A 21,767-nucleotide genomic window follows, 5' to 3' on the forward strand; every position below is an offset into this window, starting at 1 on the left:
GCAGGATGCCTGCCTTCTAAGAAGATTGCATCCTCCCTGATCAGTGTTCAGCAGAGCATTTTAGACACAGCACATCTAGTGAAACAGAAGCTCACTTTTTTTTTTTTTACTTTTTTTTTTTTTTTTTTTTGCCAAAGCACGTACATTTTATAGCACAGAAATTAATTTCTAGTACATCTAACAGTGAAGATTTTTTTTCAATATAAAAAATCGGTATCATAGCTTTTTTTCCTCTCATAACTTTTTGTTCAAACGTGTTTACACCAGTTCTTAAAACTAAAAGCAGAAAAGAAACTGCTGTGGTCTGCCTCCCTGACACCAACAGGCTAAAAGTACCCATATTCACCTACCTGTACTGGCTACCTCAGAAGCAAGCAGACACCGAGATCCCCATGTTCTGACACAGTGGGGTCCAAATAGGAAAAGGAAAAGGCTGGCTGCCTTGCCAGACCTCACTAGCTGCTACCAGAAGATGCTGTCCCTTATTCTTACCCACAGGACAAAGGGGATGAAATGTCCTCCGCGATGAATTTAGCAGTGCCTCTGATAAATCAGAGTTCCTCTGGAAACACAAAGTATTCACACAAATGAACAAGGGGAGTAATCACTGTTAGAAATACTCTTTCCTACTGCAATAGTTCCACCCTTTCTCCTCATATTTAATTGTGAATGTAATATCAGCACATTACGTTTCACTTTCCTATTTGAACAAAACAAGAATGAGATGCTTTAAAGGATGCACTATGTCTAGTGACCTTAAGGGACCCTAACCCTCACGGAGGGAGGAGAAATTACTTGTTGCACTTTGATCCAAACGTCAGTTTTGTGGAAATATCAGTTTTGAAAGATAGAGTGAGCAATGTAGCGCTGTGTTTTCAGTCACAAAAAGGAAGAAAGTATTAGTGCATAAGGCATTTTCTGAGTTTGCTGTACATCTTCAGAGACATTATGGAAGAACAATTTTCTATCACCATGACAAATACGTGATGTATACCTATGTGGAAGGACTCAGCCTATGTGGTTGATATATCCCTGAATGAAACCCATGCAAATTTTTAAGGTAGTCATACATCTCCCTGGAGAGCAGGGAGAATGAAAAGTTGCATTTGAAAATAGCAGAGAAGCATGGTTAATAGCTGTACACTGCACATGTTAAAAATGCTGAGATTTTCCACAGAGCTATAGCTATGGAAGTCATGGCTTGACTATATGCAAAAAATGAGTCCTTGGGATGATTAAGATGTTGTATTCAAGCAATTAAGTTATTTTAAAGACGTAATATCAATGTGGTATGGAATTTTTCATACATGAGAAAATACTGATCTAACATTAAACCATGCTTAAGCTATTTCCTGAAAAACAATACAACAAACAAAAAAATGCCTTACTGATATAAAATACTGAAGATATCAAAAAAAGCACAGCTAGAGGAAAGCAAGCACTGATTATAATCCAGCTGTTCATCTTCTTTGTATACGATTCTTCTTAACCTAATGCTCCTGCCATCTTGCTGTGTGTCAAATCAGAACCTGAACAGCTGGAAGCAGTCTTCTCCAAAAGCACTGTATGCACTGGACATACACAAAAAGCACTCCTGTGCTTCTATGTAATTTAATATATTAAATCACTTGCACCTGTCTGAATAATCAAATTGCTTTAATTGGTTAAGAGAATTTCCATGCAACACTGATGTTCCCTCTACTCACCTCAATACACCAGTCCTCCCATTCTACACCTCTCAGGATTATTTTCACAGCCCAGAGATGCCAGCTTTGGGAATGCTTTTGCAGCAGTAGCATCTGGCCCCTTGGCATACACCTCTTCAAGCTATGCCAGCTCTGCAGTTGCCTTAAGGTACATCAAGTGGTCAGAATGCTAATAAGAAAGTTCATTATCCTGGATATCAGTTTTCCTTGTCAGCAGTCTTCAGGTTTGTCCTCCCTCTCTCTTCCAAAGCATCTGGCATTTTTGTACCTGCCTTTCTTAAATATAAAGGTCAGAAGATAGCCAGTGTTCCAGCTTGCCAATAAGAAAAGTCTCTGATTTTGCAAAGCAAATAATTTCTGAAGACTCACTTGCTTTTCATAAATAATGGAAAAAGTGAGTAAAAGGAAGCGGGAAGGAAACTCAATTCAGACAGTAAATCCCTTTAGGCATTCAACTAGAATAGACTATAAATATTATAAACAATTATTCAGTGTAAGCCTCACAAGTAACTTGCATATAAGTGAGGGACATATCTGCTTTGTATATTCATCCCCCATGGGAGAAGGTTGTGCACCTGACCCTGCTGAATCAGCAGACACTTGAAGCTGACTTCCTTGCAAAAGGTGTACCTGTGAAACAGGTACCCTCAGCACACACTTTTAGAAAGGTTTGCTCCTTGATGAAGGGACTTGGACTAAATGTAAACAAAATTACTTGTCAGCCAAATGCATCCTTATCGATAGATACAATTACCCAAACTCTTGCCTTCCCTGAAATGTGGGCAAGTAGACTAACCAAAGTTTTCGTTATACAACTAGATCCCTTCTCCCTATCCTTATCAACTGGACAGACAATTTAGGGGATGCAATTTGGATCCATATAAGGGAACATTCTCTTTCATCCCCTATCCACTGAGCTAATCACACCTCCATTAGAGGATTGATTCCTCATGAAAATCAGAAATCCCAAATTAACTCAAGAAATTTTCTCTCTGCCAACGGTATTGTCTAAATAAGACAAACAGAGCCCTGTAATATACAAGAAATAGTTTAATGCTTTTAGTATAATAGATTCAACATACAATTCAAACACTTGCTTTTAAGTCATTGCATCTGAGGACACAAACAATTTTCTAGTCACTTGATAGTAATACACTTGAAAATTCAGGCTCAGAAACAGGATTTTCACCATAATATAAAAACATTTTTTACATGCTCTGCTTTCTACAGAGTATGTTATCTGTGAAAGTACCTCTCTCCTCCTAGATATATACAACCTTAATAGTAATTCTATCAACTTCTCTGAAAATTGAATGTCTCAGCTGGAAGTTTTAGATTCACTTACCTCTTTGAACTCACACCCACATTTCTGTTATACAGACTTAAACAACGTTTATTCAATTACATCATTTAAATATTTTATGAAAAGCAATTCTAAGACATCTTTGTTTATTTTTCCATTATCATGATAGTGAAAGAGAATCTCTAATATTCAAGAACAGAATGCTACATTTTAAATTTCCACATAAAATTGATGGTCCCAAAAGCCATGAAGTATGCTTCACTAACCTCCAATAAACTGGGGAGTAATAAAACATTTTGCTTCCTGAGCTTCGAGTTACAGATTTACAGCACCACAAATATTTCAAAAGTACATTAATCTCCTTTCTACAAAAATTCAAATAAATGAACAGATGTAGAAGAAACTACTTACACCTTACTGAAAGGATGGTAGCAGCCAGAACACACAACTGTGTTCAGCAGTGGGCAGGGTCAATCACAGATTAACAATAATTTGTGGGCAAACCGTCCAGACAGAGGACAAATCCAAAAAATGCATAGCTGTGCTTAAATACAACCTCCGTACAACTACAAATTGTTCTGAAACAGCATAGCAGGAGATCACCTGCTTCAGATGCAAAAGTAAACTATCCAAAGCTTCACCTATTTAATTTCTATTGAGAACAGTAGAGCAGCTGCATCATTCCATACCCTTTTATATGCTAAATAATAAATACTACTTTGCATCTGCAGAGATTTTTGCCTTCTAAGAGGTTGCTAATTTAAAATTATACATAAACAATTATACATAGACTCCTACTAAGCATTTTCTTTCAGTGTAGTAGTATTAGTGGAACAACAGGTATTGTATTAACAGATTTCAAACTGGATCACACGCGCCGTAATGTTGCTGCCTTCTGAGTTTCTAGCCTTCAAAACACATTTGGTAGCACTACTTAGACATTTTAACTGTCAGATCCTCAGATCTCTTCACACAGACAAAGCTAGCTGTGAAGTCCTGAAATGCACATCTCCTTGATACCAAATACACACAACCTGACCTACAGTATCACAGAAAAAGCAGTCAGAAGGGGATACGTTCCCTGAGCGTTTCACTCTGGTTCAAGCAAAATTTACTTAAACCATTGATGAAAGTTGGCTTACTCTAACACGACGACATCAGCCACAGCTGAAGCTCAGGCTTACATTTCACTGCTCCCACAGTCACCTCCACACAAAGGAATGGATCTGTAGGTGCCATATGTAGAATTATCTCAGGTTTTCCTTCAGTTCCTGCAAGCTGGACTACTAGGAAGCCATTTGTCTGTTTAAGAATAAGTTTGTCCTCAAATGCTTTACCATAGTACCATAGTTATTAATAAATGGTTGGAGAAGGCCTCTTGGTAGCTTCTCAGACACAGGCCCAGTTTCAGAAATGAAGGAATGCTGTGAATGCTACTTAGCACCGAGGCAAACACTGCACAGTATATGCTGGATGAGTATTTGCATTAATATGTGATGGTTTGCAGTATGAAACTTTTCCTATTTTCCTGCAGTGAAGATACAAATTTATCTTCTTGAGAACCAAATAGAGTCTTTACTCACATAACATGCAACCATTGATAACTTTTGTAAGGTAATTCACAGACCCAAGGAATCTATTTGGCTTCACATTAAAACATTTCCCATGAAACCATTACACTAAATTCTCTTTCAGAAGCTACTTAAAAATATTGAGAGTCAAATAAATTTACTTTTTCCAGCATACCATGCCAAAAAGTAACAATACTTTTACAACAAGTTTTAGTCTTATTTTCAAAGTGATGAATGTCTCAAGAGTTTCAACTTTGAACAAATTAATGTCACAAAAAAGAAAAAAAAACACCAGTTCATAGGGTAACTAGTAGCACTTAGTTCCTTTAAAGATAAATCTAGCATTAAGAAAAACTCATCCTATTTTACTGAACCAGATATTTCTTGTACAAAGGTAAAATTTAATCAAGAGCTATAAAGTCAATCTAAGTCTTCCCCACAGAACCAAAGATGACTGACCATCCATTCCATGCAGCAATTTTGTTCCATATGATCAGTGAGTTCTTTGATAATACTATCGTCAAGCAGAACGTTAATTAAAACATTCAATATGTGCCTAAGATTGACTTAACTGTGGTTGCACAGACTGTCTTAGAGCCTTTTCCTTTGAAGAAGTTAGTGGTATAAAGTAACACAATAAATCTCTGTTCATAAACACAACAGTCTTATTTAGCAGTTAAATGCGCTTCACAGGGAAAGATTCAAGTATTTCACTGTTCCTATGACATAAAGATCTTAATTAACATCAGTTTTATGTCTCAAAGGAAAACAACTGCGCTCAATGACAAAGCATTTTTGGAGCACTCCACATAGTAAAAACAGAACTGATCCTGTGCACCCAAAGCAAGTTTTCTCAGACCTTCTGGGGCAGGGGGATGGAAATAGGATAAAGCAGCTTTAGCCGGATAAATCTGAAGGGTGAGAAGGTCACTAACAGCTCTGCACAATAGAACAGAGAGCTCACAGCTAAACAAATCTCTTCAAAACCTCCTTCACGGATTTGGAAATTCTAATACTAGGCAATACAAATTCTAAAGATTTGAACTTCATTTCTAGCTGTAAGATATTTTGTTTATTGGCTTTTGATTAGAACTTAAACTGCAGACGAAACAATTCTTAGTCCAATTTTGATTCACATACAAACAAGGAAGAGAACAGATTTTTTTTTTCCTAACATTATAGTGACTTTAATCTCCCAAAGAATGCTACAAGAACATAGCAAAAGGCTGCAGTGAAAGTTACTGTGACTTCTCTATAAAGATATATTGTTAAAAAGGTTAAGCAAATAGCTCTTAAAAAAAGATTAATGGTAAGGAATTAAACTTTTTTTCTTAATCTTCTTCTAATCAGAGCTTTGAAATATAAATGAATTCAACAGTCTTCTTTCTAATGCAAAGTTTCATAGTTTCGTGAACACTATGATTTAATATAGACTGAAGAGATCAGATTTGTCTGTTGTTGCATTCCACTGAAATAACAAAGTGCTGAGACAAGCAAGTTAAGTTTTAAAGGCACTTACTTAAATGGTGTGAACAGAAATGACAACGTAGTTCTCTTTTTCTGACTCATTTTAACCTGCGTAAAAAAAAAACCAACAGATGCAAGTTACAATAAGAATTGTATGAGGCATTAAACTAAGTCACAGAAGAGACTCTTCTATGGAAGAGTCTTCTAGGAAAAGGAATTAAATCAAGTTGTCAGTATATCATCTGTGCGACTCCTCTGAGCACTGAATCAGTGTTTCTGGGAAACCAAAGCTGCTCCAGTGCAGGTAAAACACAATCCCCACTCCCTCGATCAGTGATTGATACAGAAGGATTTCTACAGTTCTTGGGAGAAAGGAAAGATGTAGCAAGAAATACTAAATGACTTCAGCAACAGTCCGTTATGAAAGAGCCATTATTTATGCTGGACAGGAACTAGAACTCAGCTGCTACAGTGTTCAAACAATACTATTAGATCGATTAACCTGTGCTTGGCTAAAAATAGAAGATCTTGATGACAGAGTCACTTTGCCCAAGGCCCTTCAAAACATCTTTAAGGTCTCCTGTACCAGATTGTCTTGAGTTTGACTGATGGCATAAAACAGAGAGAACTTTCTAGCACAGTGCTCTCAGAATCTGACAGCTTGAAGTAGCAACCCGCATGTCTCATCCTATCCATGCAATACAACATTCTCTCTCCAGGGAGTACAATCTGTGGTCAGGTCACTCCATCATAGAAAAAGTAAAAACTCACTTGGCATGTCTAATCCAATGCACTACTTCTGCTTCAGCAATGAAATGCAAAAGAAATTCACAAACAGTTCTTCCGAAATAATTCTAGAAAAAAGCCACTCAACAAGAAAATAGTCTAATGCTAAGGAATTACAGAATAAACAGAAACTTACAGAAAAGTAGGACAAGAGCTACTAACTTTTCCTCAAGAATTCCTCGAGACAATCATTAACAACAAAAAGCCAAGGTACATCTTCAATACTTAGAGCAGACTTTCCTGCAACCATGGAGGCTGTACCAGCACAGTTCAGCTTCACATCCAGCCAGTCACTTCCTCTGCTACATGGCAGCTCTCCATCCCAGATTTGGAAATGACTGCTGTTGACATGGCCCATTTGTGATGCACACAAACCATATTTGGGAAGCTGTGCATTTAAGGGACAGAAGGTGCTGAAGGCACTAATCATCACCTTACAGGTGATCTCAAATCAGTTCCTTGCTCTGCTATGGTCACATGCATTTCCTGACGGTTCTGCATGACTCTGCTTTCTGTCAAAATTGAGATTTGGGGATTTGGGACTGTTTCTTACTCCATAATTAGGCAGCATCTAGTGAAATAGAACCTTTTTTGTTTGCTTGGACCATGTGTTCTCAATCTCCAATATGAGATGAAACAAGATAGAAAGCAGAGATAAGAAACAAAGCAAAACAACAGACACTAAAGCATAAGCTAAAGGTTAATTAACCCACTAATTTCATTTCTTTAATGGACACATGCCTGTTACTTTTCAATCTGTTTGTTGATTCTGCCTGAGAGCCTTGTCTCCCAAACACAGTTGGAAAAGAGATGCCTCTTTTTCTGATAACAGAAGTTGGTATTCAACTTGAAGCCTACCTACACACTGCCTATAGGTTAGTTTATGCTAATATCAATAAACATCAGCACTGAAGTTAAGAATTGAGAAAAAAAAATTGCTTCTTTTCCTTAAAAAAAAGTTTATTAAAGTCTTTCAAACCTCGTCAGATATTCTTCACCACTAGTCAAGTGGATTACTTAAAGGGCTGCTCTGAAAGTAATGCCTCCAATTTTATTACGTTGGCTCAACATCAGAGGTGGATGTTGGTGGTACGGCAGTAGAGGTTGAACCTTCCCACAGATACTGTTTTGTTTTCATGCAACAGATGGCAGTAGAGGGGCAGTCTGACAAATTGGTGACTGACACAGAAGTGCACATGAAGCAGAAGCATGGAACTGAATTCCTCCAATGAGTTAAAACCAGCACCCACTGACATTCATTGACACTTGCTGAATGTTTATGGAGACCAAACAGTGAGTGTGAGCATAGGGAGGCAGTGGGTGGTGTGTTTCAGCAGCAGTGACAGCAGGCCACCTCCACTGGTGCACATTTTTAAAAGCACAGTATGTAGGCTCTATTATTTCACTCTTTGTATCTGTTGAAGTTTCCATAGAAATAAATGGGAGGCATTATTTTCAGAAGGACCTATATAGCATACGCATGCAGTTTTAGTCCTTTGAATTACAGCATGCCACATACACTGCATGTCCCAGAAAACTATTTTACACAGCACAGCAATAATTGTTATTCAAAGACATATACTTCTTTTTCACCATATGCTTAGTTACCTTAAATTGCTCGAGAACCTGAAGAGCATTGGTAAACATGCTCTCTGCTTTGAAATGATCACTATTGTTCAGGTATTCCAGAGGCAGGGTTCCCTGGGGAAGAAAAAAAAGTACTAGTTACATAACTGCCATAATAGCTTTTAAGTATTCTACATCATTTTCCAACATCACAAAGACTGTCCATATCACCCTGACTCCCACAGGAACATAATAAAGGTAAGTAATGGAAGTTGTTACTATACAACATAGCATAGAGTAATAAGACCTCATCCACTAATCTGAGGTCATTTTAAAAATACCTAGAAGCTTTCCACCTAAACCCACACTTGGTCCTGACTTGCCCAGCACTCGCGATGAGTGAGTGAACAATTCATATGCCACCATCCCCCTTTCCTCACAGTCTGCATGTCCAGCAAGGACTGCAGTACAGGGGGACGTGCTCTTGAGCAGAGTTTGTACTAAAAATATTTTGAAAATGTGTTGTAAAGAGATGTTTTTAAAACAAAATAAAAGTATGATAGTATGGTAGTGTAATGCTAACTGTCAGTCAGGTATTTATTAAACAAACTTTGGGATACCCAAAAATAGAGCAAGCAAATTCAAAGAAAAAGACATCTCAGAGAGGACTCTCATTGTTTGTTAAATTAAAGGCACAAGGTATCATCTGAAAAACCCACCACACTAAATTAAACAGGAAATAATTAAACATTAACTTGCAAAAACTAGCTTGTTTTGCAATCAAAATCAAACATTATTCAAAACATATTCTATTGGTAAAATCCCTAAAAAAATATAAAAATCTTTCTAGCTTAACAGTGTAAAATTGCAGGTTATAAAAGACCAGCTGCCTTCCCAAGTACTGTCCATATAGCCTTATACCCCTCTAGTAATTTTCTAGATGTTTAATCTTTTTCCTTATGTCTTAATCCCAACATCCCTTCCTCTAAGACAAGCAGATTGCTGTAATATGGTAGGATGTTTGTAGTACTTACCACAGAATTCAAGGGGAAAGGAACACCAATAAGGGAAGCCATCAGCGGTGCTATGTCAGCCTGTGCACACAGAAGCATCCTCATTTTAACATAATTAAAGTTTCTAGAACTAATAAATTCAGTTTATTTTTAACTTTTACAAATGTAGATATGTTAATGATATCATAATGTGAAGCTTTTAGTTAAAACTACTTATTAATATTTCTTCTACAGTTTCTACTTGTCATCATGAAATGGTTAACATGCATAACATGAGACTCTACTACTGATAAAGTTTCAAAAATATAGTTAGCTTAAAAAATATAAAACGCCATGTTTTTTATTTGAAGGAATTCAATATCTTTCTTCACTGCACTCAGAAGCATGCCATTTTTATGACAATTAATACCAAGAAAGAATGCCATATTTACAGTTTCAGACAACAGGTGGAATACATTGCTCTTCAAAACGCTCCTCTACCCATATTCTCACAGTGAGGATTACTCCTCCCCCTCAAAGCAGGACCCTAGGAGTTTTCTTTTTTCCACTCAGCACTCAATCCTCAAGGAAAACCCTTTATTTACATCAAGGCTTCTCAGAAAGTAAGTCACCATTAACTTCTACCTGTAATGATAAACAAGGGTTCTCACTTGGTTCGTATTTTCCTTTAATATAAAACTAGGCATAAAAATTCCTCCACTACAAATCTGAAGAAACTGCACTGAAATCCAAGGCAGTACTGCACAGCTGTGCAGAAGCAGACTCCAAACTGTTATTTTTAGAGGACAAAACGTATGCACTGCAATATAAAAGCAGAAATCTAGCTTGCTGTTATTACCTATAATTCCACATATACTATGGAATGCTGGAGGAAGCTGTCTTTGAGGAGTCCATTACATAGAACTAAGTGATGCTTGAGACTCTTCATATCAAAACCCAGTCTTAAAATGACATCCCTGTAATTCCTGACAACCTTGAGATGAAAATCCAGCTCTACCTTCATGCAAGGATTTTGTTGAAAGCAGCTGATTGAAGACTTTCCCACCCTTAACTTTCCAGCACAAGTATCTTTCCCTTGTTATATCACATTTGGAGTCTTTTGTTCATATATTGGGGTTTACAGAATGGGATGAAGTAAGAAGCAAGCCGCCAGTGCACAGATGTACACCACATCTAGGACTTTACGAAGCTGGGCTGATTTAGTAACAAAAAGTTGTCAAACACCCAAGTGGCTGGGCCAGAACTATAGACTTGGTCGGAAAAACAACAACAATAAAACAATTCCACTATATAGCAAGAATAAGTTTTAATTCAGTAGGGATAGCAAGTTCTGGAAAGAGTAATCACAGAATCACAGAAACAACATTGGAAAAGACCTACAAGATTATCCGGTCCAACCATCCACCTATCACCAATAGTTCTCACTAGACCAATAAAAATACAGATTTCAAAATAGCTCTGAAAAACATCAGTAAACAAACAACATCACCTTAAGTGTAACAAAAAACACACAGCAGCTGTTCACTAACTTCAGAAACTATGCTGTTCAAGTCACTTTCAGGTAAGCGGTACTGAGCTTCCAAGGAATACCTGACACACTGTATGCATTATAAATGTTCAGAGGGCAGTTCCTGAAATTTAAGTAACATTTTCCAGGGAAACACTAAGTGAGTGTGGTGATTCATTCAAGTTCCCTCAATTAGTTTAAATCGCACAAAATTCAAGCTGAACTTTTATGAGTTCTTAAATTAGGTACGTGTGATACCTGATTGACATCCATTCTCTTCAGATTCTCCAGCTTCCATTCTGCAAAGAGATAACAGAGCACATGAACAGCACGTCTAAGTAGATTTGAAAAGGATCGTTCAGCTGACATTTAATATGTTGTCACCACTTTCTGAAAATTGTTGTTACTAAAGAAAAATATAATTTGGCTTTAGGACGCTCACTCAAGAGAGGTTACAGATGGAGCACAACAGGCGGAAACAATAAAATGTATTTATTTTGCTTCACATTTTCTTTTACCCACCAGAACAAATTGCTGCTAGCAATTGTGACCCAGATCAGTAGAGGGAAGTCCAAGCTTTTTACTTTTTCCAGTACAGCAGAGAAAATAACGAGTAATTTCCTGTGCCAACTAAAAGATCAAAACTCAGTTTCCGGAGAAGAACTGTTTAAATCTCTTCAATAAGGCTTTTTATTGTTTTTTGTTTTGTTTGCTTTAAGGAAAGGGTTAACTCTAGGTCCCCCAAATACTGGTACAGACTAGTACAAGTACACTTCATGTTCCCCACGTGCAATACTGCCTAAAACTGAGCTAAAGGAAAAGTTCAACTACTTGGCAATCAAAACAACTACAGCACAGACAAAGCCAAGTGTACAAACCCCTGAAGCTGTGGTGCATCATGCAAAAAGCTGGTTCAAAACAGCACTTTCCTGCTCACCATTAATTTCTAAGGAAATGAAGTAGTTATTTTTCTTTGGGAGTGGAGACCTATTTCAAAACAGAGTTTAGGAGGGTTCTTTCTTCATGTCTTTTCCCAGTGATTAAATTAGGTGACCCAATACCTACAGAAACAATAGGAGCAAATAAACCAAACCAACAAACTAACAAGCAACAACAAACTAACAGCCTCTGGGTTGACGTGAGTGAAAGTTTAAGTGTAGGAGAAAAAGATTTCCTTGAAAGCACTGGTAAACCATACTGCAAAGTTCTGGCACAGCCTCATTATTTTCCAAACAGCATCATGCATTCAAATCCTAGACTGCAATCTTTCTCTGACTTTCAATACGCTCTCTCTTTCAATACACTCTGAATATATCAGACCCAAACCTAAGCTGAAAATTAACCAGGATGGGAAAAATCTCTGATTTGAGTATTGCATGTACTGAAGTTTCAGTAATTAACTTGTAGCAGGGCAAGCTGCAGGGATTTGATTACAAGTTCATTGTTATTTATGTACTAAGAACATCCTGAACAATAGCAATGCATTTTAACAACAGTAAGAAATAGTTAAAATGAGTTCCCATGGCAACAGAGGGGAAGTATTATGAGTATTAATCATGAATTCTGTGTTAAACTCCACCAAAACGAGCACGGTGGTTTTCTTGTGCTTTCCAGAACAGGAAGCCAGGTTACAGTCATTTCTAGAGATAGATTCTCAGCTATATTTTTATTATATAAAAGCAATGCTTGTTTTCCTTGAATAACATTTTCCAATCAAAACGGTGGTAAAATTATCTATATAAATAGATGGCAAGAATGTTCAGGGCAAGAAGGAACTGCAGCTTTGCTGTAGAAGCTTCTGTTAAATCTAGCAGCTCTGCTTTCCTTATTCAGATATTTTCAACATGAAACAGATTTAAGACATGCCCTGGACCAGGAGCTATAACACATTAGATCCAACTGCTCCCAAGCAATGAGACACTCCTCCAGACTGACCAAACTGGGCTGTACTCCTGAAAATGAGACAGGGTGGATCTGTACATTTATTTTTATTTTTGTAGTTATTTTAAGCTTGCTGTCCAGGTTTCTTGTACGGTGTTTACAGAATCACAGAATCACAGAATCACAGAATCACCTGAGTTGGAAGGGACCTCAAGGATCATGTAGTTCCAACCCCCCTGCCTAGCAGGGCCACCAAACACACACATTCAGATCAGGTTGCCCAGGACCCCGTCCAACCTGGCCTTGAACACGTCCAAGGACGGGGCATCCACAACCTCCCTGGGCAGCCCGTTCCAGAGCCTAACTACTCTCCTTGTGAAGAACTTCCCCCTAACATCCAACCTAAATCTTCCCTCCTTCAACTTTGATCCATTTCCCCTAGTCCTGCTGTTGTCAGCCCTTCTGAAGAGTTTACTCCCCTCCTGGGTGTAGGTTCCCTTCAGGTATTGATAGGCTGCAATGAGGTCACCCCGCAGCCTTCTCTTCTCCAGGCTGAACAAGCCCAACTCCCTCAGCCTGTCCTCATAGGGGAGGAGCTCCAGCCCCCTGATCATCTTAGTCGCCCTCCTCTGGACCCTTTCCAAGATCTCTACGTCTTTCTTGTACTGAGGGCTCCACACCTGGACACAGTACTCCAGATGGGGCCTCACAAGAGCCGAGTAGAGAGGGACAATCACCTCCCTGTCCCTGCTGACCACCCCTCTCCTGATGGAGCCCAGGATCCCATTTGCCTTTCGAGCTGCCAGAGCGCACTGCTGGCTCATGTTCAGTCTCTCGTCCATCAGGACCCCGAGGTCCTTCTCTGCCGAGCTGCTCTCAAGGACCACTCCTCCCAGCCTGTACGGGTGCCTGGGGTTCTTCCGGCCCAAATGCAAAACCTTGCACTTTGCCGTGTTGAACCTCATCAGGTTCACCCGAGCCCAGCCCTCAAGCCTGTCGAGGTCCCTCTGAATGGCATCCCTTCCTTCCACCGTATCAACCGCACCACTCAGCTTGGTGTCGTCAGCAAACTTGCTGAGGGTGCACTCAATTCCTTCATCGATGTCATTAATAAAGATGTTAAAGAGCACCGGTCCCAAGACAGACCCTTGGGGGACACCACTTGTTGCCGGCCTCCACCTGGACATAGAGCCATTGACCACCACCCTCTGTCTGCGGCCTTTCAACCAATTGCTTATCCATCGGGTCGTCCACCCATCAAATCCACTTCCCTCCAATTTGGAGATGAGGATGTGGTGGGGGACCATGTCAAAGGCCTTGCTCAGGTCCAGCTAAATGACATCGGTCGCCTTCCCTTCGTCCACCAATGCCGTCACTCCATCATAGAAGGCCACAAGATTAGTCAGGCATGACCTTCCCTTGGTGAAGCCGTGCTGGCTGTCTCGGATCACATGCTCATTCTTTATGTGATCGAGCATGTTGTCCAGGAGGATCTGTTCCATGATCTTCCCAGGCACGGAGGTGAGACTCACCGGCCTGTAGTTCCCCGGGTCCTCCCTGCTCCCCTTCTTGTATATGGGAGTGACGTGACCCTTCCTCCAGTCATCCGGGACCTCACCTGACAGCCACGACTTCTCAAATATGATGGAGTTTAGCAGTTTAGCAGTTTTCTATCTGAGAAGATGCTTTTCTTATCTTGCCACACTACTACTGCAACTCACTGAGCTCACTGTTAGATGCAAACAATCCAAAGGAACTGCAGGGAAATGCCAGTGCCAGAAGAAAGGCTAAGCATGAGGCTACAGGAACCAAAGGACAATTCATACAAAGCCTCACACAAGCAGAAATAGCAAAGGAATACACTGAGCTACTTCAGGTGAAGCAAATAAGGCTGAGCTTCATCTGAAACATGTAAGACTGCAGATAAAAGCTGCCACCACCACATTTAAAGGCTGCTGAAATGGCATTTCAAGGCCACCCGGCAGGGTCTATGCTGAGGAGCTCTATCTTCTCTCTGCCTTGAAGGGTCAAGCCAACAGCCAAATGGGTAATGCTGTGCATGCCCACAGGATGCAGCTCTGCCATCACGAATTTTTCCAAAACAATTGCATGGACAGCCTTGAGGGAAGGCAAAGCACAGGTGAAGGGACTGATAAGGAGACTGCTGTCATTCTGGAGCAGACACTGCATCCCTCAGGCACCCAAGAAATACACTGATCATTGCATGACAAATTGGATGGACTGAGTCCTGACTGTCAGCACTGCCTCTGGGGGTACGTACCCTTGATGGCAATGATGAGAAAGAGACGATTCACTGAGCTGCCTAGAGCCTGCTTGCACTGAGCAGAGCATAAGTCTGGCAGCACTGAAAATACAAGTTCATGGAGGCAGCACAGTAACTCAGCACTTAGGAAGGATTTTGTCAGTAGAGGCAAGAACTGGAACGCACAATCTGAAATATAAATCTGTCACTTGCATAGAACTGTAATGAAGCAATCTTGAAATTGCAGTCTTCACCTGCATGTGGTTTCAGCTTTTTTTTTTTTTTTAATGAGCAGAAGAGGCAAGCTCACAAAGCTTTTCTTGAGACTTCTTTTACTCATTTTTTTTTTCCTTACACGCCTGGGCTTTATGAAAAGATATAGGTTTGAAGCTTAATGAATTAACTGAACTGAGCACCAAATTCCAGTTCAACAATTTTTTTCTTTACATTTGAGCTGCATAGCCTACTGGAAGCTGTAATGTAATGACCTAGTGTCATATCACAGAGATAGTACTTTTTGTTCAAAGGGAGATTAAAACCCTCAGTTTATTCACACAAATTCAGAACTCAAATAGAGATTGTTCCTGGCAATTAAGAACTTGTAACCAGTGTCTAAACCAAATTAGCACCACACTCTTCAGCTGCAAAGATGCAAAGCAAGTCTAGAACAAAAGGCAGCATCAGATGCCTGCCTTGAATAAGAACAAAACAAAGAAAAAAAAAACAAAACAACACAACACCAAAACACCAGCAAAATATGAAGCAGGCACAGCAGGGTGCAGACATATTCCTTGCTTTAAAGAAAATAAACATTTCCTAACAGATGACAGCCAAGTCTCTTTTCCTATTGTGCACCTAGATATCAGTTCAATACTTGTATTTTTGGAGTGCTCTCACACCATTTTTATCCTTACTTCAAGTCAGACACTCATGTTTACACTAAAGTTAAGAATAAAAACCGACAGTCATAAAAATCTGCTATTATGTATGAACAGAGTGACTGAGCATCCTTGGAAGTCTTGAAGATCAACTGCTGCAGGCTCCAGAGTCTGCCAACGTTATTCTATTCTACTATTTTTCAATTTTATCAGAGATGCTGTAATTTTTTAATGGAGATGAATGAGCACAGTGTAATTATTGCCAAATGCCCTTGTTCAAGGGCAATGGTTTTAAATTATTTTTTATGCATTTTTGCTTCTCCAATGTATGAAGGCTACTCCAAAAGTAATGCCTCCTATTTTATTACATTGGCCCACACGTCAGAGGTTAGTGATATGGGAGCAGAGATTGAACCTGCCACCCAATACTCCATTGCATTGTATTGCTGTGTGAGAGATGGCAGCAGAGGGGCAGTCTGACAGAACGGCGTCTGACACAGACATGGTGATGAAGCAAAGGTGTGTCATCACAGTCCTCCAGGCAGAAAAAATGGCACCCACTGACATTCATCAACATGACTGAGCACAGTGAGGTGATGGGTGGTGCATTTCAGCAGTGGCAACAGCAACATGAAAGACGAGCCATGTTCTGAACAGCCATGCAGATTTTCACAAGCACAGCATGCAGGTCTTCTGGGCAAAATGCATAGCTAATGGTGTTAATTATGCTGAAAAACAGTTTTGTAGCTGAGAATTTGCTCTATCAGATGGTGTTTTTATCCTCTTTATACCTGTTATAATTTCCACGGAAATAAATAGAGGCATTACTTGTGGAGTAATCTACATACCTTGACAAAAAATCCAGCAAAACAGGAAGTCATTGGCTCATTGATCCCAAGCAGCAACCTGAGAGAATCAAGGCTTCTTAAGATAGAGGAGTGAAACACGTGAAAGAGGAAGAGCTAGTGCTGTTTATCACATCTAGCACTAGAATCCCAAGAAGATTCCAATAAGACAGTACTTATTATATATATGAAATACTAAATTTTATTTTTTAAAAATGTTTTAAATATGAATGTTTACTCTTCTTCAAGTACGTAGGGGAAAAATAGAAGAGTCACAGTTTGTCATTGAGAAAGACTGTTTACATTTTCACAACAGCCACAAGGATGAATGCAAGACAGGACTCCCCTGGCAAGTTCCCAGGGTCCTACTGTAGAGCTAGGAAGAGGTTCTTACACCGTGTCAATTTATCATGTTTCTATACAAATAGCTTTTAACCTCTGGGTGTCTTCATAAAAACTAAATCTCCTCTGGAATTAAATTTCAGGAGTGTAAATAGTCTCCTGTACCCAAAGAGAAAGTCTTTAGTTCCATGGCTCACTGGAAATTACTCTGTTATCAGCTACCCAGCTTTACTGTCTCTTCCACGTACATGCATTGTCAACTTTTTTTTTCTCCACACTTTCTTGCAAGAAGCATGTCACACTTAGAGTAATGGAACAGATGCTAGAGAAGCTTAACAGATTTAACTGTTGAACATCATCCATTCCACCAAAATCTCAGACTAAGTTTTATATTTTACATACCTTTCAAAAAATTGTCTTCAAAGAGCTGGGATGTAACTTCCTGTGGATAATTCACTCCAGCACCCCAGGCAATCAGTGGTGTTAAAGTCTCTGAGGGATGACCAGCTCCATGGGATCCTAAGATGCACAGAAACAAAACCAGTGTAAAATTTAAAATGCACAGAGTAAAAAATAAAAATTATATATATTTACACATTTACACATAAAGTTTCTGTTATAATATACTAGGATTCTCTTACAGAGGACCTATTCCAGCTTCACAGCTTTTTTTTCCCTGCCACTAACAATAAAGGCAGAATTCAAGCTTCACGTTGGGAAAGTGGTATCACTTAGGTCAAACCTATAAAGGTATAATGTTGAATGCAGAATAAAAAGAAAGAAGAAACCATTAATATAGAAACGAAAGCCCAAGCGGTCAAAAGGCAACAGGCACAGAGGAGTCACTTGTTCAAAACACACTGTGTTTGTCTATCCCTAAGCATTCCATGGAAATCAATGTTTTTTCTATCCCTAAGCATTCCATGGAAATCAATGGTGGGTGATTTGAGCAATTAGGTAAGTCCCTAGAAATCACATAGGACCAATTTATTTGCTACCCAAGTTATCATTAGACTTCCTTTTCAAAAACAGAAGATACAAAGCAACTGCCATTCTTTCTCAGTGATGCAAATTCATTTGTTAAGGTTTTAAAGCTTGGTTGCAGACTAAGAACTGATGAATCACTGATGAAAATATCCCAGATTCCCTTCACACTAACAGACCAGTTGCCAAAAGAAGAAAAAAACCTTTAGAACTATGACATCTCAATACCAGCTGCGTTGAGGCAAAAGCCATAGAAGCTTGAAAGCAGTTTGGTCATTGAAGCCAGCGGGTGAGGTGCCACAGTAGGACTTAATCCAGTTTCGAAGGCAGTCAGGTTGTTATACAAACTACACTGGTCTAAAGACTCTAAAGCAATGCATATTTTATTTTTGTGTACATGCGTGCAGACACATCCTGTTTGTACATATATTTCAACCAATGCAGAGGATACAGAATAATGCATTGGTTCAAGGGCAACTTTATTAAGAAATAATTAGGTATAAACTCATAAATAACAGAAGCTGCCTGTACAACAACAACTACTATGACAGAACTAAAAAGCCAGTTCTGTGCTTAAGAAAATAAGATTTCTGAAAATAAGGTCTGAAAATAAGATTTCAGACACACTGAAATCCTTTGTAAGGTGTTCTCTGGGCTTAAAAGCAGCAAATATTCCTTTTCACAGAGTTTAGGAAAAGAACAGATGGGGACCACACTTTCCCTGTCCTCCAGGCATCACTTATTTCCTTCTATTGTAGAAGGAAAGCACAATTTTTGGTGAGTTTTCATTTTAGCTGAGCCACCAACTCTATCAGCATTTTATTGAGATCGTGCCTCCATTAACTCTGTAAAACAGATGCAGCTGAGAGAGGCAGCTGTATCCATTCTCATCAATTTAAAGGTTTCAGCCTAATCCAAATTATACAATAGAGAAAGAAACAGTGTTCAGCTGGGTCTGTTCCCCAAACACATCTTTTTTCAGGAGAAAGGGAAGAAAATGGTGATGCTGGTTTAGTTTTCTGTTCTCTGGTCCAGCATACTTCGTAGCACTATTTGTCTAAGTAAGGCAGCAGGACCAAGTAGCTGTAAGCGTGAGGCTCCCTGTGTTGATGGTGAGGAAGCCCCTCTGATCTCAGCTTAAAGGTGAATCTTGAAGTCAGACTGGGAAAGCAAGTGATTTTTATTGACCTTTGCTAACAACCACAATTTCGTTAATCTTGTCAAATTTAGAACGTGTTCTCTTCCCTAAGAAATCTTCCCAATCCTCTTAGTCATCTAAATCTGTGCCCATCCCACTCTGCAAATGGTCTGTAATGGACTACAACAGCTGCTGATACTACAAACTTAAACAAGAAGCCACTGAAATAGCCTTCAGAAGACCAGCTATGGACCTAAGCATTAGTTTTGCTGTTGTGTTCACTGAAGTCAACTTTAAAGTCATTGATGCTTCTGGCAGAAAAGCAAGCTTTCACTTCAGACAGAAATGCATGACAAAACTATGACAGATCAGTAGTTCTTAAAGCCTGAAGACTTACTCCTGTCACCTTTTATTCCCCCTTCAAAGGTTCCAGTACATAACGAAAACACCTAGAATACTTTTCACCTTTTTTTTTCTTTTCTTAAATACATGCCTACCTACTCATGTACTGACAGAAAATTAACCCAGGCCGATGCAGATGAAAGGTCTCTGAATACAATAATATGGCATCATTCTATATTTACACATGTACCTGCTGAAAAGCACATAGCGCACCCAGGAAGCTGATGGTGAATTGGCAGCACAATCTGGTAGCAAGGAAGGCTAGCAGCACCCTGGCCTTTGTTAATAAGAATAAAGAGAGGAGATCCTGGAAAGGGACTATCTTACTCTGGTCATATAGGATATGTGAAACAGCCCACAGGCACTGCAGCCAGTTTGAGACTCCCAGAACAGAGCAGACATCTGGAAGAAAACCAACCAGAATAGGCACAGTGGTCCTATTCCAGGCCCTAGACTGGTCAGAGGAGCATTTGGCTTGTGAAGAGAGGCTGAGGTGTTGGGACTTGTTCAGCTGGGACAAGAGATGGCTTTGGGGAGGAAGGGGAACTGCCTGTACCCCAGTGTCAGTGGGTTGGCAAGAAGATGGAGTCAGGATCTTGCTCTGCAACATAGAGAGGATAAGAAATAAAAAGCATGTACTGAAACAGAGGGTCAGGCTGCATGTGATGGAAGTTTTTCCCCCTCCATCATGGCAGGGAAGAAATGGAGAAGGTTTACCAAAGAGGTTCTATAGGCTCAATCCCTCAAGGTTTTCAAGGCCCTAATAGATAGAAGCCAAGCAGCCCTGCCTGATCCCAAAGCTGGCCCTCCTTTGAGGAGATAATTGGACCTCCTGAGGTCCTCTTGATCGTATATCATTTTACATATATATATATATATATATATATATTTATACACACACATACACACACAGGGAAGCATTTGCACAAGTACGCGTGTATATTAATTAAAAAAACACTACTTGAAAAAAACTGCATGAGAATTTACATATTACTGCAAGTGATGGCCGCCTCAATAGTAAAAAATAATCAAAACAAATATTTTGCAGATAATAATTAAGCTGACTGAACAAATATGAATAGTTTTGTCACCTCTGATAACAGAAAAAGACAGTGTGTCGTCCGTTTGAAAAGTTTAGGATTTCACACACAATAAGATATTGAATTTTACCACATCCTTAGCATCCCTTGATTCAGAAGCATCCCAATTAATAGCTACAAACACACGCAGCATAGGAGGGCAGACTTATTTTAGTTGGTAACACACAAGAGCAGGAATGTTCTTAAAATTCTTGGAGAAAAAAATAAGGAAAAAGATTTGTTTAAAGGAGTTCACCACAGGAAATTCTTCTCCTCTGCCCTATATATAGTTACAATAGAATGGCCTCAAGTCATTCAGCAGTTGTAATTGCGCCCTCGGAAGCAAACAGCCTGGCTGAGCCGCCTGCCTCACTCCTGTACTTGCAGCTGCTCCTCCTGCTCTCCAGCACCAGCCTGTTCTAAAGGAATCCCCATAACAGCCCCTCCTTTGTGGTGTGCCTAAAAGCATAAATGGGAGGAAAGACAACACGAGAGAAGTCTGTCACCAGTTCCTAGATTCACCACCTTTCCCAGGCACTTCAGAGCACAAAGTGGTAACCATTTCTTTTCCACTTAGGCTTGAACAAGACCTTGCGATGTTGCAATTAATACTGTGTGTACAACAGGCTTCAAGATACAAATATATGTATACAGAGCCACCAATAAACGACATATAGAAGATAAAAACCTTGAATAATAATGAAAGTCTCTAATTTAAAAATTTTTGGAATTTATAACGCTCCTCACAAACCTCAGTCAAAATATGAGGCTATGTGGCCTACTGTTTGTTCTCCATTCTTCACGCAATCCTAGCCTCCAAGGAGTTCTGTCACTTGATATCAACAATAAGCAGAAGGAAAGGTATGTCTGTGTGTGTTCACACATGCCCACCTGTGCTCCCCCATTTCATACCAATACATGTTTGCACGTATGGTGTGTCTATGCTTGTTCAAGTGCATGGACTGTTCATTCATATTCTCACGCTGCACGATAACACGTTCTGGCACTTTTGGGTTCCTGGAGTGTTCACATGTAA

General features: G+C 39.5%; 1 protein-coding gene across 5 annotated transcripts in view; it reads right to left on the minus strand.

Moving 5' to 3' along the window:
- Positions 1-21,767, minus strand: part of PIGN (phosphatidylinositol glycan anchor biosynthesis class N) — a 112,018-nt gene that overhangs the window by 60,987 nt on the left and 29,264 nt on the right. For all 5 annotated transcript variants that reach the window (XM_052697939.1, XM_052697941.1, XM_052697940.1 and 2 more), the window contains exons 8-12: positions 17,531-17,647; positions 11,178-11,218; positions 9,434-9,493; positions 8,442-8,534; positions 6,100-6,155 (exon numbers count right to left, since the gene is read on the minus strand). In XM_052697939.1, the coding sequence (XP_052553899.1) occupies positions 6,100-6,155; positions 8,442-8,534; positions 9,434-9,493; positions 11,178-11,218; positions 17,531-17,647 (367 nt within the window). The remainder of the gene's footprint in view (positions 1-6,099; positions 6,156-8,441; positions 8,535-9,433; positions 9,494-11,177; positions 11,219-17,530; positions 17,648-21,767) is intronic.

The sequence above is a fragment of the Tympanuchus pallidicinctus genome, unplaced genomic scaffold (assembly GCF_026119805.1).
Source record: "Tympanuchus pallidicinctus isolate F22 unplaced genomic scaffold, pur_lepc_1.0 scaffold31, whole genome shotgun sequence".
NCBI classification, from domain to species: Eukaryota; Metazoa; Chordata; class Aves; order Galliformes; family Phasianidae; genus Tympanuchus; species Tympanuchus pallidicinctus.